At 35.7% G+C, this 15,652-nt stretch overlaps 1 protein-coding gene across 1 annotated transcript in view; it reads left to right on the top strand.

The window, feature by feature from the left end:
• Positions 1-15,652, top strand: part of CATSPERE (catsper channel auxiliary subunit epsilon) — a 134,745-nt gene that overhangs the window by 22,411 nt on the left and 96,682 nt on the right. The window contains exons 3-5 of the mRNA XM_065937129.1: positions 1,796-1,869; positions 2,147-2,216; positions 5,122-5,192. Of these exons, the coding sequence (XP_065793201.1) occupies positions 1,796-1,869; positions 2,147-2,216; positions 5,122-5,192 (215 nt within the window). The remainder of the gene's footprint in view (positions 1-1,795; positions 1,870-2,146; positions 2,217-5,121; positions 5,193-15,652) is intronic.

Below are 15,652 nucleotides of genomic sequence, written 5' to 3'. Positions count from 1 at the left end.
TTAGTTCTAAGGTCTATCGTAGTTACTTTCTTATGCTGATATCACACGAATCTGCTAGTTTCAGCTGGTTTGTTCCATCCCAATTTTATTTGGTGTTTTTGAGGGATACCTTGTCACTGAATTCTATTGTTGATGCTGTCCAGTTTTTTTTTTTTTGGTGCTGCTATACTAATTGTTCTTTCTGTGTTTATAAGAAATTTGAGTAGATTAAAACATTGCTTCACCACTAACCCATCCCAATTTATTTTCTTTTGTAAATTCCCATTTTTTTTCTATCTTATATCTTTCTTTTTACTTTTGGGGGTTCTCTCACAGGTTTTTGTATTAGTATCTTATACTGAAAACTGAGTTTATTCACTTTCAAACTACCTTATTTCTTTTAAGGGTATTTGTTTTCATTAGGACCTATTTACATGCTTCAAATTTTGATAACATCAATGCTTTTATTGTTTTTTCATAAACATTGTGTAATTTTCATTGTGATTTCTACTTTATTCCATGAATAATTCAGAAGTACAATTTTTTTAAAAAAATTAAGAATATCCTAAGATATGTTTCTGATTCACTTTATAAGAAATTATAATTTTATTTCACTAGTATCAAGGGTATAGTATGCATGATAATAATACTTTGAGACTGGCTAGCACTTCCCTTGTAAATGTGATCAGTTTTGGTAAATGATCTATGTGAGAAAAGAATGTATTTTTTATTGGTCAATTTTAGAAATACCCACACATGCATTTGTATGTGTGCGCACATACACACACACACACACACACACACACACACACACACACAGATTGACCCTTGAACAATATAGGTTTGAGCTCTACTGGCCCACTTATACAAAGATTTTTTTTCAATAGTAAATACTGAAGTGCTACACAATCCAAAGTTGATTGAACCTGTGGATGTGGAGTCATAGATACTGAAGAACTGCATATATAGAAGCCTAACTATAAATTATAGGCAGATTTCCCTCTGTGTGGAGCGTCAGTGCCCCTAATCCCTGAATTGTTCAAGGGTCAACTATAATTATCTTTTTTTTTCAAGTTTAATCTATGGCTTTAATCTATGTGTGTTAAAAGTCCACCACTATATATATGACTTAAAATATCTTCTAGTAACTCTATCAAATTTTGCTTTATATACTTTAGGGTTGTGTCCTATTTTCTGGTGAACTTCTTTTTTCTTCTTATACACTGTCATTAATCCTATATCATCAAATCTATGAGGTGGTATTATAATTCCCATTTTACAAGTAAAAACAATGAAACAGCATTTATGTATGTATATATCTACATAATGATGTATACATATGTACATAACTTCTCTGCAACAATATTAGAAGGTGAAATTGGACTCCAGATCTGGCTGAGGAGGAGGACCAGTGTTGAGACTAAAACTGATGATGTTAGGAAGTGTGTGATATACTTCCAGGAAGAAAGAACTTATAAATGAAAGAATGTAGAAGCAGGAAAAAAAGTAGAAGTAAGGAAATAAAGAAACTGTGACTGAAGAAAATTATGATACTAAACACCTTCTAGACACTTAATAGATTATTTTTGAAGTAAAATAAAATAAAAATACTACAGTTTGGGGGAGACTATTGAAGTGACATATAGAAGTTACTTTTCCCTTGTCGTAATACTTGTACAATTTAAAAGGAGTTGAATTTTAGTTAATCTTTCTTTAAACAATAAGAGACTCAGAAAATTGAGCTCTACATCTAAAAATTGAGATACAAAATTTTGGAGCAGTTTTTTTGTTTAAGCTATTTTACATTCTTTTTCAGATTAAGTTAGAGTATGAAGGAACATTATTTTCTGAGTGGAGTGCTCCAGCAACTTGTTCTATAAAAAATAAAAGGTAAGATTTCTTGCTGTGAAAATCAATGTATGTGTAAAAAAACATTTATATAGTATGGACATTCAGATTCAAGGCAGTGATTTAATGTAAATTTATTTTCATTAAATAGATGTGAAAAGAAAGACAAAAATCACTTTGAAAATAGAAGTAAAATGTTGCTATATTTTTTATTTTTCTTATTAGCATACAATGGAAGTTTTTAGGCTTAAAAAGTTGTAGGGGAATCTCATCTGCATCTATACTTATTTCTCCTTTTCCATTTTTTTTTAAATGCTAGATTACCCAAGACGGAACTACGATGTTCTTCTCCTGGTATTCATGCTATAAAACCAATTGTTTCAGGCCCAGTAAGTTGATTTAAATGATAAATTAGTGAATCTTGAATAATCATCCCTGTTACATTTTATTTTGCCTTTTTTTTTGAGGTTTTTGACTTAATTTAACCCATTTTAAATGGTAAAGTTGCAACTATAAATGAGAAATTAATATCAGTATATCATTAATTTTTAGAAATATCTCGTAGCAAATTGTTAAGTTATGAACTGATGCAGTGGTCCCCTTCTTATCTGTGATTATACCTTCTGTACTCTCAGTTAGCCATGGTCAACTATAGCCTGAAATATTTATATGAGAAATTCTAGAAATAGACAATTCACAAGCTTTAAAATGCAGTTATTCTGAGTGGCATGATGAATTATCTTGCATTCCCGCTCCATCTCCCCGAGATGTGGATCATTTCTTTGTCCAGCATGTCCTACCCATTAGTTACTTAATAGCTTTCGCAGTTATCACACCTATTAATTGCAATATTGTACTCCTTGTGTTTAAGTAACCCTAATTTTACTTAATTATGACCCCAAAGTATAAGAACAGTGATGCTGGCAATTCAGATATGCCAAAGAGAAGCCATAAAGTATTTCCTTTAAGTGAAAAGGTGAAAGTTTTTGACTTAATGAGGAAAGAAGAAAAATCATATTGAAGTAGTTATTTTATTATTAATTATCATCAATATTTTGCTGGGCTTACTTTACAAATCAAACTTTATATTAGTTATGTATGTACAGAAAAAACAGTATATATAGGGTTGGATTGGTACTACCTACAATTTCAGTCATCCTCTGGGGGTCTTGGAATACATATCTCACAGATAAGAGGGGACTATCATATGTGATTTTTACATTCACTTTTTTATCAGTAAATATATTAAAACCCCAGTTAACCATTGTAATGATAATAGTACTCCCAGCTAAGTGGGACTAATATCACATACTCCTATGACAATACTCAGAACTAAGAGCCATTTCTAGCAGGTTTATTTGTGTTCCACTACGTTTTCTTCAATTCAAGAAAGCTGTGTCAATGCAAATAAATGAGTGTTGTTGAATCCTCTCTCGTTTACAATAATAATAATAATGAATTTTAAGCATTGACACTGTACTAATTAGTAACAAAGCTAATAGTTGAAGTTCCCACACAAGTGTATCTAAAGTCATTGCTGTGTAGAGACTGTGTGACAAATCCTGCCTTACTTTGGGACTTGTGCCTTCTTTTTACTTTTTTTTTCATAAGTTAATTATTTCCCTGAGTTCTGTTGCTTTCTTTTTACTTACTAATCTTTATTTTCAGGGAAGAGGTAGACAGGGTGATGTGGGAGAGGCCAGATGAATATAGTAATTCATTTTTCAATTCCTATAGATTGAAAAATACTTGAATTTGGCTTTTTGAGTTGAGTGCTTACCAGTTTCATGACACAATTCCTAAAGAAGTAAAGGATTTCTTTCCCTTTTCTTATGTTTTGGAAGTCTACATAAATGTGTAATACATGTAAAAAGTATGCACACACAAATACACACATATATATAGGAATACCTTTGTCATTTATATATAGTGTTATCAGGCCTTATACTCTTTAAGGAGGTACATGTGACTTAATGGGGCTTCCCTGGTGGCTCAGATGGTAAAGAATCTGCCTGCAATGCAGGAGACCGGGTTCGATCCCTACGTGGGGAAGATTTCATGGGGAAGGGAATGGCAACCCACTCCAGTAGTCTTGCCTGGAGAATTCCATGGACAGAGCAGCCTGACAGGCAACAGTTGCAAAGAGTTGGACACGACTGAATGACTAACACACACACACACACACACACACACACACACACACACACACACTGACTTAATATACTCAACAGTCCTCAGTTATAACAACCTAAAATATCTCCAGGCATTGTCAGACACCTATCTCTTTGCAAGCAAATTCATCTCTGGTTGAGAACCGTTAAACAGAAAATTAATCAAATTGTGTTTCATTGAGGAAGACTGCCTAGGAAAACTCACTGTTTTCTTTTGTATATTCACAGAGGACAATTCTGTGACCAGATCATAGCAGGGTAGGGGTTCAACATGGACCAATTCTCCTATACCAGCTGAGTGTCTTAACATTTAAAGTTCTGGCACCATCTACCTAGAGTTAACATCACATCCCACAAGTTAAGGGCTCAGTTCCACAAGACTGCCCTCACTTCAGATGCTAATTGCAAGTCCCTGGTTGTCACCTACACTTCTGACTGACTGATGATGACGGGTGGTAAATTCAGGTTCCTGTAACCCTTTCCTTAGTTTCGATAATTTGCTAAACAGCTTGCAGAATTCAGGGAAACACATTTACCAGTTAAAATGAAGGATATTGTAAAAAGATCCAGATGAACAGCCAGGTCAAGAAGTATACAGGGCAAGGTCCAGAAGGGTTCTGAGTGCAGGAACTTCTGTCACTGTGGAGTTGGGTACATCACCTGCTAGCATCAATCTAGAAGCTCTCTGACTCTCATGCTTTAGGGATTTTTGTGGAGATTTCATCAAGTAGGCATGATTGATTATTAGCTCATTTTCCACCCCTTCTCCCCTCTCCATAGAATGGGAGGCTGAACTGAAAGTTCCAAGCTGTTAATCATGGATTGGTCTTTCTAGTGATCAGTTCCCAACCAGGAGCCCACCAAGAGTTTACCTCATTAGAACAAAAGGAATTTAGGAGCTCTGTGTGAGACATTCCTATTACTCAGAATTACAAAAGTGTTAGCGTGTGTCAGGAATAAGGGTCAAAAACCAAATGTTAGCAGGTACTTGGGCAAATATATATATATATATATATATATATATATATATATATACACATGATATATATATGATTTCACAAAGACAAATATAATAGAAACAATCAGTCATCTAAATTTATCATAATTTCTTTTTTTTTTTTAGGATTTAGAGGAAGAACGCTATTTATCTGTGGACAGTTCTCATATTTGCTTTCTATGGTATTATAAGGCTATGTAAGTAATGCAAAAAAAGGTAACTAATGCATTTTAAGAATATTTAGCTTTCAGGTCAGTCGCTCAGTCATGTATGACTCTCTGAGCGCCAAGGGCTGCAGCATGTCAGGCTTCCCTGTCCATCACCAACTCCCAGAGCTTGCTCAAAGTCATGTCCATTGAGTCAGTGATGCCATCCAACCAGCTCATCCTCTGTCATCCCCTTCTCCTCCTGCCTTCAATCTTTCCCATCATCAGAGTCTTTTCAAATGATTCAGTTCTTTGCATCAGGTGGCCAAAGTATTGGAGCTTCAGCTTCAGCATCAGTCTTTCCAATGAATATTTAGGACTGATTTCCTTTAGGATGGACTGGTTGCATCTCCTTGCTGTCCAAGGGACTCTCAAGAGTCTTCTCCATTACCACAGTTCAAAAGCATAAATTCTTCGGTGCTCAGCTTTCTTTATAGTCCAACTCTCACATCCATACATAATTACTGGAAAAACCATAGCTTTGACTAGACAGACCTTTGTCAGCAAAATAATGTGTCTGCTTTATAATATGCTCTCTAGGTTGGTCATAGCTTTTCTTCCAAAGAGCAAGTGTCTTTTAATTTCATGGAGGCAGTGACCATCTGCAGTGATTTTGGAGCCCCCCAAAATGAAGTCTTTTACAGTTTCCATTGTTTCCCTATCTATTTGCCATGAAGTGATGGGACTGGATGCCATGATCTTAGTTTTTTGAATGTTGAGTTTTAAGCCAACTTTTTCACTCTCTTCTTTCACTTTCATCAAGAGACTCTTAAGTTATTCTTTGTTTTCTGCCATAAGGGTGGTGTCATCTGTATATCTGAGGTTATTGATATTTCTCCTGGCAATCTTGATTTCAGCTTGTGCTTCATCCAGCCCAGTATTTCTCATGAGGTACTCTGCATATAAGTTAAATAAGCAGGGTGACAATATACAACCGTGACGTACTCCTTTCCTGATTTGGAACCAGTCTGTTGTTCTATGTTTGATTCTAACTGTTGCTTCTTGACCTATATACAGATTTCTTAGGAGGCAGGTCAGGTGGTCTGGTATGTCCATCTCTTTAAGAATTTTGCACAGTTTGTTTAAGAATTTTGCACAGTTTGTTGTGATCCACACAGTCAAAGGTTTAGCTTTAATTAACCGCAAGTGAATTATCTACATTATAATTTCCATGTAAGTTTTTATTCACCAATTAAGTTATCCTCTGGACTTCCCTGGTGGCTCAGATGGTAAAGCGTCTGCCTGCAATGCAGGAGATCTGGGTTTGATCGCTGGGTCGGGAAGATACCTTGGAGAAGGAAATGGCAACCCACTCTAGTATTCTTCCCTGGAAAATCCCATGGGCAGAGGATCCTGGTGGGCTACAGTCCATGGGGTTGCAAAGAGTCGGGCACGACTGAACGACTTCACTTTCACTTTAAGTTATCCTCAAAAGTACTACCCAACTAATATTGAAGAACAAACAATAAAAATAACAATGTGTATATGTGTAAGCTGTCGTGTCTGACTCTTTGAGACCCCATGGGCTGTAGCCCACCAGGCTCCTCTGTTTATGGAATTTTCTAGGCAAGAATACTGGAGTGGGTTGCCACTTCCTTCTCCAAAAAATAACAATAGCAACCACTATCTGAACATATACTGCTTCTATGTGATCATACTTCACATAAATCAGCTTTGTCAATTTTCATAATAACCAGTTAAATGTCAGCTTTACTATCTTTATTATAAATGGGAAAATGTAATCTTGGGTAGGTTAAATAATTTGGAAAAATATATGTAGCTACTAAAAGATAGCATTGGAAATTGGCTCTGGTTTTTCAGATTACAGGTTTCTTTTGTTTCCACTATACATATTATATTCCAAAAGGACTCTCTTAGTTTTTTAGATAGCTCTTCAAACCCTTTTTAACATGATGATGAAGGATATAACTAAGAAGGAAAAACTGGTACAAGAAAAAATAATTAATTGTATTATAAAATCATTCAATAACTAAAGTATATCAATGAATCAGAGTTGTTTTCTTTTTTTTTTTTTAGTATTATAGTCAAAGCATATCCTAAGCACTGGATAGAGTATAAGGAACTGTCTTATATGGTCCCTGCTTTCTAGATGACTGTAATGTACTTAATTCTTTTTATCTGCTTAACATCACTTTCTTTGAGGGAAATGTCCCTCCCTCTATTTTGTGGTGAAATTATTAATTTCATTTGATTTATGTGGTACTACCTTTACAACCAGGCTTCCCTGTAGCTCAGCTGGTGAAGAATCCACCTGCAATGCAGGAGACCTTAGGTTGATCCCTGGGTCGGGAAGATCCCCTGGAGAAGGGATAGGCTCCCATTCCATACTCTTGGGCTTCCTTGATGGCTTAGTCAGGAAAGAATCTACCTGCAATGTGGGAGACCTGGGTTCGATCCCTGGGTTGGGAAGATCCTCTGGAGGAGGGTATGGCAACCCACTCCAGTATTCTTGCCTTGAGAATCCCCATGGACAGAGGAGCCTGGCGGACTACAGTCCACGGGGTCTCAAAGATTCAGACACGACTGAGTGACTAAGCACAGCACAGCACCTTTACAACCCCATATTTCATTGGCCACAGAGAATATTGAGTATTGGCATATGACCCAAACCTAACCTATCAGAATGTTTATGTCTTTGGTAAAGCATAGTTTTGGCTGATAGTTTGATTATTCTGGTTCACATGGTCCCTTAAAGTCAGATGGCCCTGCAGTTTATGTACAATCTTTGAATTGAAAGATCTGATCACTAAATTTCAGCAAGTCCCACCAACAGGACACATTTACCCATTCTTCTCTGATTTATGACCAGTCTCCCAGAGCCTTACAAAGAAACAAGAATTAAGTCTCTGCTACTAATGAAACTGGCAGGCTTCTGTCCTTGTTGGGAATTTAAGACATGCCAATCACCAGCTTTCTCTCGGTCAGTTTTGAACCAACTTAGAAACAGAAAAGGGAAACTTTGGGAATAAAAATCCATGGTAACACTTCATTGGAGAATAGATCCTGCCTCTGTAACCAAAAGGCTACTTTCTCTTTCCCCAAGGGGTGATCATGGGCACCAACAGTGACTAATACCCATGTATCCATCATGCAAGTGAACAATAGAATGTTACCAGCATGTTAGAATCTGCTTAGGCTTCTCTGGTGGCTCAGACAGTATAGAATCGGCCTGCAATGCAGGAGACCCAGGTTCAATCCCTGGGGCTGAAAGATCCCCTGGAGAAGGGAATGGCAACCCACTCCAGTATTCTTGCCTGGAAAATTCCATGGACAGAGGAGCCTGGTGGGCTACATACAGTCCTTTGGGTTGCAAAGAGTTTCATTTTCTTTCTTATGCCCCTACTGATCACATCCTATCCCTCAAGAGTTAACTGCTATCCTGAAAGCTATATAATAGATTCTTCACTTTTTATAGTTTACCAACAATATATAATGGTAATAAATTGTTTAGTTTTGTTTTTGAATGTTATTTAAATTGAATCATATTATAAGCATTTATCTGTGACTTGCTTCTTTCTCTAAACATTACAAATTTTGACACTCATCCATGTTTAAACAAGAATCTTTAGTTCTTACGTTGTTCCTGCCTGATGGTACTTCATTATATAACTATTTTTGCTTATTCTCCTGCTGATGCATTTATTTGCAAGGTAGTGCCTTGCTCCTCAAAATGCGGTCCAAGGACCAGCAGCAGTAGTGCCATCTGGGAACTTGTTAGAAATAAAGAATCTCAGCTTCGTTTCAAACCTTATGAATCATAGTCTGCATTTTGACAAGATCTTGCAGTCATTTTTACGTACATTATTTGGAAATAATAATTTGGAAACTACCAATCTAATGTACATAAATAAAGATTTTTCTAGGGAATAGACCTAAAAATAAATTACCTAAATGTAGGGTATACATTTGTTCCACTTTACTAGGTCATGACTGTGTGTGTGTTCAGTTGCTCAGTTGTGTCTGAATCTTTGTGACTCCATAGACTGTAGTCTGCTAGGCTCCCCTGTCCATGGGATTTTTCAGGCAAGAATACTGGAGTGGGTTGCTATTTCCCACTCCAGAGAATCTTCCTGACTGAGGGATCGAACCCACATCTCTTGCGTCTCCTACATTGGCAGGCAGATACTTTACCACTGTGCCACCTGGGAAGCCTCTAAATGATTTCTAAAAGGTTGCCCAAATTTACATCTATACTGGCAGTGGATGAAAGTTCCCATTGTGTTATATCATTACAATACTTAATATCTGACTTTTAAATTCTTTTCAATCTAGTAGATGTGAAATCACATCATTGTTCTTTTATCTGCATTTCCTTGATTACTATGGAGCATGTTTTCATTTATTCATGAGGAATTTTTCTTCTGTATTAAATTAGTATTTTAACCCATTTTATCTCTTGGTTTCATAATAATCTCTAAGGCTTCACTAAATTCTGTATAGTTTTGCTTTTACAATTAAATCCTTAATCCACTTGGAATTAGGTTTTGTACATGCTTCAAGATAGAAATACAACTTTATTTTTTGTGTATGAATAACTAATTTTTTAGATCCATTTATTGAATGATCTGAGGCTTCCCTTCTGAATCAGCTGGTAAAGAATCTGCCTGCAATGCAGGAGACTTGGGTTCAATCCCTGGGTTAGGAAGATCCCTGGAGAAGGGAAAGGCTACCCACTCTGGTATTCTGCCTAGAGAATTCCATGGACTGTATAGTCCATGGGGTCCCAAAGAGTCAGAATTTCACTTCACTTTACTTCATTGAATGATATTTCCACAAAACCAGCTCTACCATAGATCAAGTTTCCATGTATGCATGAGTTTCTTCCTGGATTATCTATTCTGTTTAGCTGATCTATTTATGTATACTTGAACAAATTGTATTATCTGTATTATTATAACTTTATTTATTAAATCTTGAGAAGTGAAAGCACAAATACTTGCCTCACACTGACCCCAACTCTTGTCCTCTTTTAGGAACTTCTTAGCTTTATCTTGGGCCTGTTTCTCTTTCCTATAAATTTTTGGAATTGGCTTGTCAAATTCTACAAAAACCTTAGTTGGGTTTTTTATAATATGTATATACTTTAATCAATTTGAGAAGCCTTTCTACTCCAGAATAATATATAACCCTCCATTTGCTTAGGTTTTTTTTTTTTTTTTTTTTTACATATCTGCAATAAGATTTTGTAATTTTTAATAATAAAAGTATCAGGACATTTTCATTAGGTGTATTCTTAGGATCAAGACCATCCCCAAGAAAAGAAATGCAAAAAGGCAAAATGGCTGTCTGAGGAGGCCTTACAAATAGCTGAGAAAAGAAGAGAAGTGAAAGGCAAAGGAGAAAAGGAAAAATATGCCCATTTGAATGCAGAGTTCCGAAGAATAGCAAGGAGAGATAAGTGATCAGTGATCAGTACAAAAAAAGAGGAAAACAATAGAATGGGAAAGACTGGAGATCTCTTCAAGAAAATAAGAGATACCAAGGGAAAATTTCATGCAAAGATGGGCTCAATAAAGGACAGAAATGGTATGGACCTAACAGAAGCAGAAGATATCAAGAAGAGGTGGCAAGAATGCACAGAAGAAATATACAAAAAAGATCTTCAGGACCCAGATAATCTTGATGGTGTGATCACTCACCTAGAGCCAGACATCCTGGAATGTGAAGTCAAGTGGGCCTTAGGAAGCATCACTACACGCAAAGCTAGTGGAGGTGATGGAATTCCAGTTGAGCTATTTCAAATCCTGAAAGATGATTCTGTGAAAGTGCTGCACTCAATATGCCAGCAAATTGGGAAAACTTAGCAGTGGCCACAGGACTGGAAAAGGTCAGTTTTCATTCCAATCCCTAAGAAGGGCAATGCCAAAGAATGTTTAAACTACCACCCAATTGCACTCATCTCACATGCTAGCAAAGTAATGCTGAAAATTCTCAAGCCAGGCTTCAACAGTACATGAACCATGAACTTCCAAATGTTCAAGCTGGATTTAGAAAAGGCAGAGGAACCAGAGATCAAATTGCCAACATCCACTGGATCATCAAAAAAGCAAGAGAGTTCCAGAAAAACATCTACTTCTGCTTTGCTGACTATGCCAAAGCCTTTGACTGTGTGGATCACAATAAACTGTGGAAAATTCTTAAAGATATGGACATACCAGACCACCTGACCTGCCTCTTGAGAAATCTGTTTGCAGGTCAAGAAGCAACAGTTAGAACTGGACATGGAACAACAGACTGGTTCCAAATAGGAAAAAGAGTACGTCAAGGCTATGTACTGTCACCCTGCTTGTTTAACTTATATGCAGAATACATCATGAGAAATGCTGTACTGGATGAAGCACAAGCTGGAATCAAGATTGCCAGGAGAAATAGCAATAACCTCAGATATGCAGATGACACCACCGTTAATGGCAGAAAGTGAAGAACTAAAGAGCCTATTGATGAAAATGAAAGAGGAGAGTGAAAGAGTTGACTTAAAACTCAACATTCAGAAAATTAAGATCATGACATCTGATCCCATCACTTCACGGTAAATAGATGGGGAAACAGTGAGAAGAGTGAAACACTTCATTTTTTTGGCTCCAAAATCACTGCAGATGGTCACTGCCTCTATGAAATTAAAAGACACTTGCTCCTTGAAAGGAAAGTTATGACCAATCTAGACAGCATATTAAAAAATGGAGACGTTACTTTGCCAATAAATGTCTGTCTAGTCAAAGCTATGGTTTTTCCAATAATCATGTATGGATGTGAGTGTTGGACCAAAAGGAAAACTGAGCACCGAACTTATGCTTTTGAATTGTGGTGTTGGAGATGATTCTTGAGAGTCTCTTGGACACCAAGGAGATCCAACCAGTCCATCCTAAAGGAAATCAGTCCTGAATATTCGTTGGAAGTACTGATGCTGAAGCTGAAGCTCCACTACTTTGGCCACCTGATGCAAAGAACTGATTCATTTGAAAAGTCCCTGATGCTGAGAAAGATTGAAGGCAGGAGGAGAAGGGAATGACAGAAGATGAGCTGGTTGAATGGCATCACCAACACAATGAACATGAGTTTGAGTAAACTCTGGGAGGTGGTGATGGACAGGGAGCCTGTTGTGCTGCAGTCCGTGGGGTCACAAAGAGTCGGACATGGCTGAGCAACTGAACTGAACTGAACTGAATTCTTAGGTACTTTATATTTTTGTTTCTCTTATAAAAAATCAAATTTTTAAAATTATAATTTCTAACCAGCTCTTCCTGTTGTATAGCATACACTTTACTTTTGATTGTTGATTTTTGCATTCAGCAATATTGCTAAATTGTGATTATTTTTGTATTCTCTTGGAATTAAAAAAAAATCAGATTACCCACAAATAATGATGATTTTGTTTTTCTTTCTTATAAGTATGCCTTCTTTTTACTCTTACTGCATGTCTAGAACATCAAATTCAATCTTTTTTAGAAGGGTGATAGTAGGGCTTCTTATTTTATTCACCATCTCAAAAGGAAGACTCTCATCATTTCACTATTTTGCATAATATTTGTTATAGGTTATGAGTTAAACTTTACCTGATTAAGGAAGGTCCTTTTTATTCCAAGCTGACTGTAATTCTTTTTATGAGTTGTTGTTAAATATTCAGTGTTTTCTGCTTCCACATAAATGGTTGTAGTTTTTCTCTTTTTACTATGTAAATCTGATAGATAATAGTTATTAATATTTCCATATTAATAAACTTGTATTTCTAGAATAAGCCAACTTGGTCTTGATGAATTATCTTTCATATACATTTATAGATTCCATTTGCTAATATTGTTTAGGTTTTAATGTGTGTGAATATACATGAGTGGGAGTGGCCTGTGGTTTTACACCCCTTGTATATCCTTTAATACATCTGATACCAAGACTACACTAGACTCATCATGTAAGTTAGGATTAGTCTTTCTTTTCTATTCTCATCCCTTGTGGCTCAGCTGGTAAAAAATCTGCCTGCAATGTGGGAGACCTTGGTTTGATCCCTGGGTTGGGAAGATCTCTGGAGAAGGGAAAGGCTACCCACTGCAAAATTCTGGCCTGGAGAATTCCACAGACTGTGTGGTCTGGGGCCGCAAAGAGTCGGACACAACTGAACAACTTTCACTTTACTTCTATTCTCTAAGACATTTTATTTAATATTGGAAATATATGTTCCTCGAATATTTGATGGTAACTTGCATAGAAATCTATCTGGATTTGGGTTTTTTGAGTGTGTGGGGGAAGATTTTATAACTATTAACTCAAATTCTTTAATGGTTAGAATGCTACTTTGGAGTTCTAATTCTTGTAAAATTCACTACTGTAGTATTTTTCCAGAAATTCTTCCATGTCTTCAGTTAGCAATATTAGTATCAATTTTTATGTCATAAAATTTCCCACAATATCCTCTTATATTTTTGTTTAATCTCTGCAGTAGTTGTAGCTTATCATTTCTAATATTTTTATTTGTGCCTTCCTTTTGTTTTCTTATTTTTCTTCCTAGAGATACTTTTATTAGTCTTTTCAAAGAACTATATTATGGCTTTATTGGGTTTTTCTACTGTTGTCTATTTTATCTCAATTTGTTCTTTTATATTATTTCTTTTTTTGAGTTCATTTTTCTGAAACTTACTAAATTACTTATTTAGTCTATTACATAGATTTAAGAAAATCACTATAATCTGTTTGGCGGATGAGTTGTATAGGAATGTATTTTTAATTTACAGACATGAGTCTTTTAAATTATTATTTTGTTACTGAATCCTAACCTAATTTTATTGTTATCACAGAAGTGTTAGAATCAAATCTTTGGCCTAGCATGTAGTCAGATTTTATAAATGTCTCACGAGTACCTAAAGAAAATATATTTTCCTATTGTTGGATGGCATATGCTATTTATGTCCAGTAGGTCAGTTGTGTTAAGTCTACTGTCAAATCTTTTGTACTTATTTGACTCATTATTGAGTTGATATTGGCCAAAATTTCCCACTATGGTGATAGACATGACACTTTTGCATGTAGGTGCCTCATTTTTGCTTTATACTTTGAGGGTATCTTTTAGGTGCACATAACTCTGAATTATTAAGAATTTTTTGAAGAATTGAAACTTTGTAGTGACCTTGCTTATCACTTGTAATGCTTTTCTCCTTTTGTTTTGTTTTACATTATATTAATACAAAATCTCTTGTGGTGCCACGTAAGTTCTAGGATTGTTTGTTCTAGTTCTGTGAAAAAAAAATGTCATGGATATTTTGATAGGGATTGCACTAAATCTGTAGATTGCTTTGGGTAGTATAGCCATTTTAACAATTTTAAAAATTAACAATTAAGTTAACAATTAACTCTTCCCCTCCAAGAAGATGGGATCTTTCCATTCCTTTATATTATCTTCAATTTACTTTATCAAGGTTTTATAGTTTCCAGTGTATAGATCTTTCACCTCCTTGGTTAAGTTTATTCCTTTTTTGTTTTTTTTTGGATGAGATTTTCAACAGGATTTTTTTTTTTTAATTTTCTCTTTCTGACACAGATGTACAGAACAGAATTTTGGACTCTGTGGGAGAAGGCGAGGGTGGGATGTTTCGAGAGAACAGCATCGAAACATGTATCTTATCTAGGGTGAAACAGATCACCAGCCCAGGCTGGATGCATGAGACAAGTGCTCGGGCCTGGTGCACTGGGAAGACCCAGAGGAATCGGGTGGAGAGGGAGGTGGGAGGGGGGATTGGGATGGGGGAATATATGTAAATCCATGGCTGATTCATGTCAATGTATGACAAAAACCACTACAATATTGTGAAGTAATTAGCCTCCAACTAATAAAAAAAAAAAAAAAAAAAAAACCACTATGTAAATTGAGTTAACTAAATAAAGAACTGAAATATTATAAATATACTGAAAAAAAAATAAAAATAAATTTTCTCTTTCTGATATTTCATTGTTAAACTAAAAATGCAATGGATTTCTGTATATTAATCTTTTTATTCTGCTAGCTTATTGAATTCCTTTACTAGTTCTAATAGTTTTTGTGTGGAGACTTTAGGGTTCTTTACATAGAGTATCATGTCATCTGCAAATAGTTTTACCTCTTTCCTTCCAATTTGAATAGCTTTTGTTTATTTCTCTTGTCTAATTACTGTGAAGCTGTCATAATTCTTCACTTCCAAAATCTTCCTTGTACTTTCAGTCTCTGTTTTGAACTACTCATTTTGTTCCTATACTGTTTTTCTAATTTCATTAGATTGTTTTTTGTTGTTTTTGTTGTTCTCTCATAGCTCTCTGAGCATCTTTAGAACGATATTTTGAATTCTTTGTCAGGCTATTCATGTAATCCATTTCCTTAGGATTCATTGCTTGAGTTTACTGTGTTCCCTAAGTGGTGTCATGTTTCCCTGATTCTTCACTGTCCTTGTAGCCTGTGTAGGTGTCTGCAC

Source organism: Muntiacus reevesi, chromosome 5, assembly GCF_963930625.1.
Source record: "Muntiacus reevesi chromosome 5, mMunRee1.1, whole genome shotgun sequence".
Taxonomy (NCBI): domain Eukaryota; kingdom Metazoa; phylum Chordata; class Mammalia; order Artiodactyla; family Cervidae; genus Muntiacus; species Muntiacus reevesi.
This window is presented reverse-complemented; position numbering and strand designations above follow the sequence as displayed.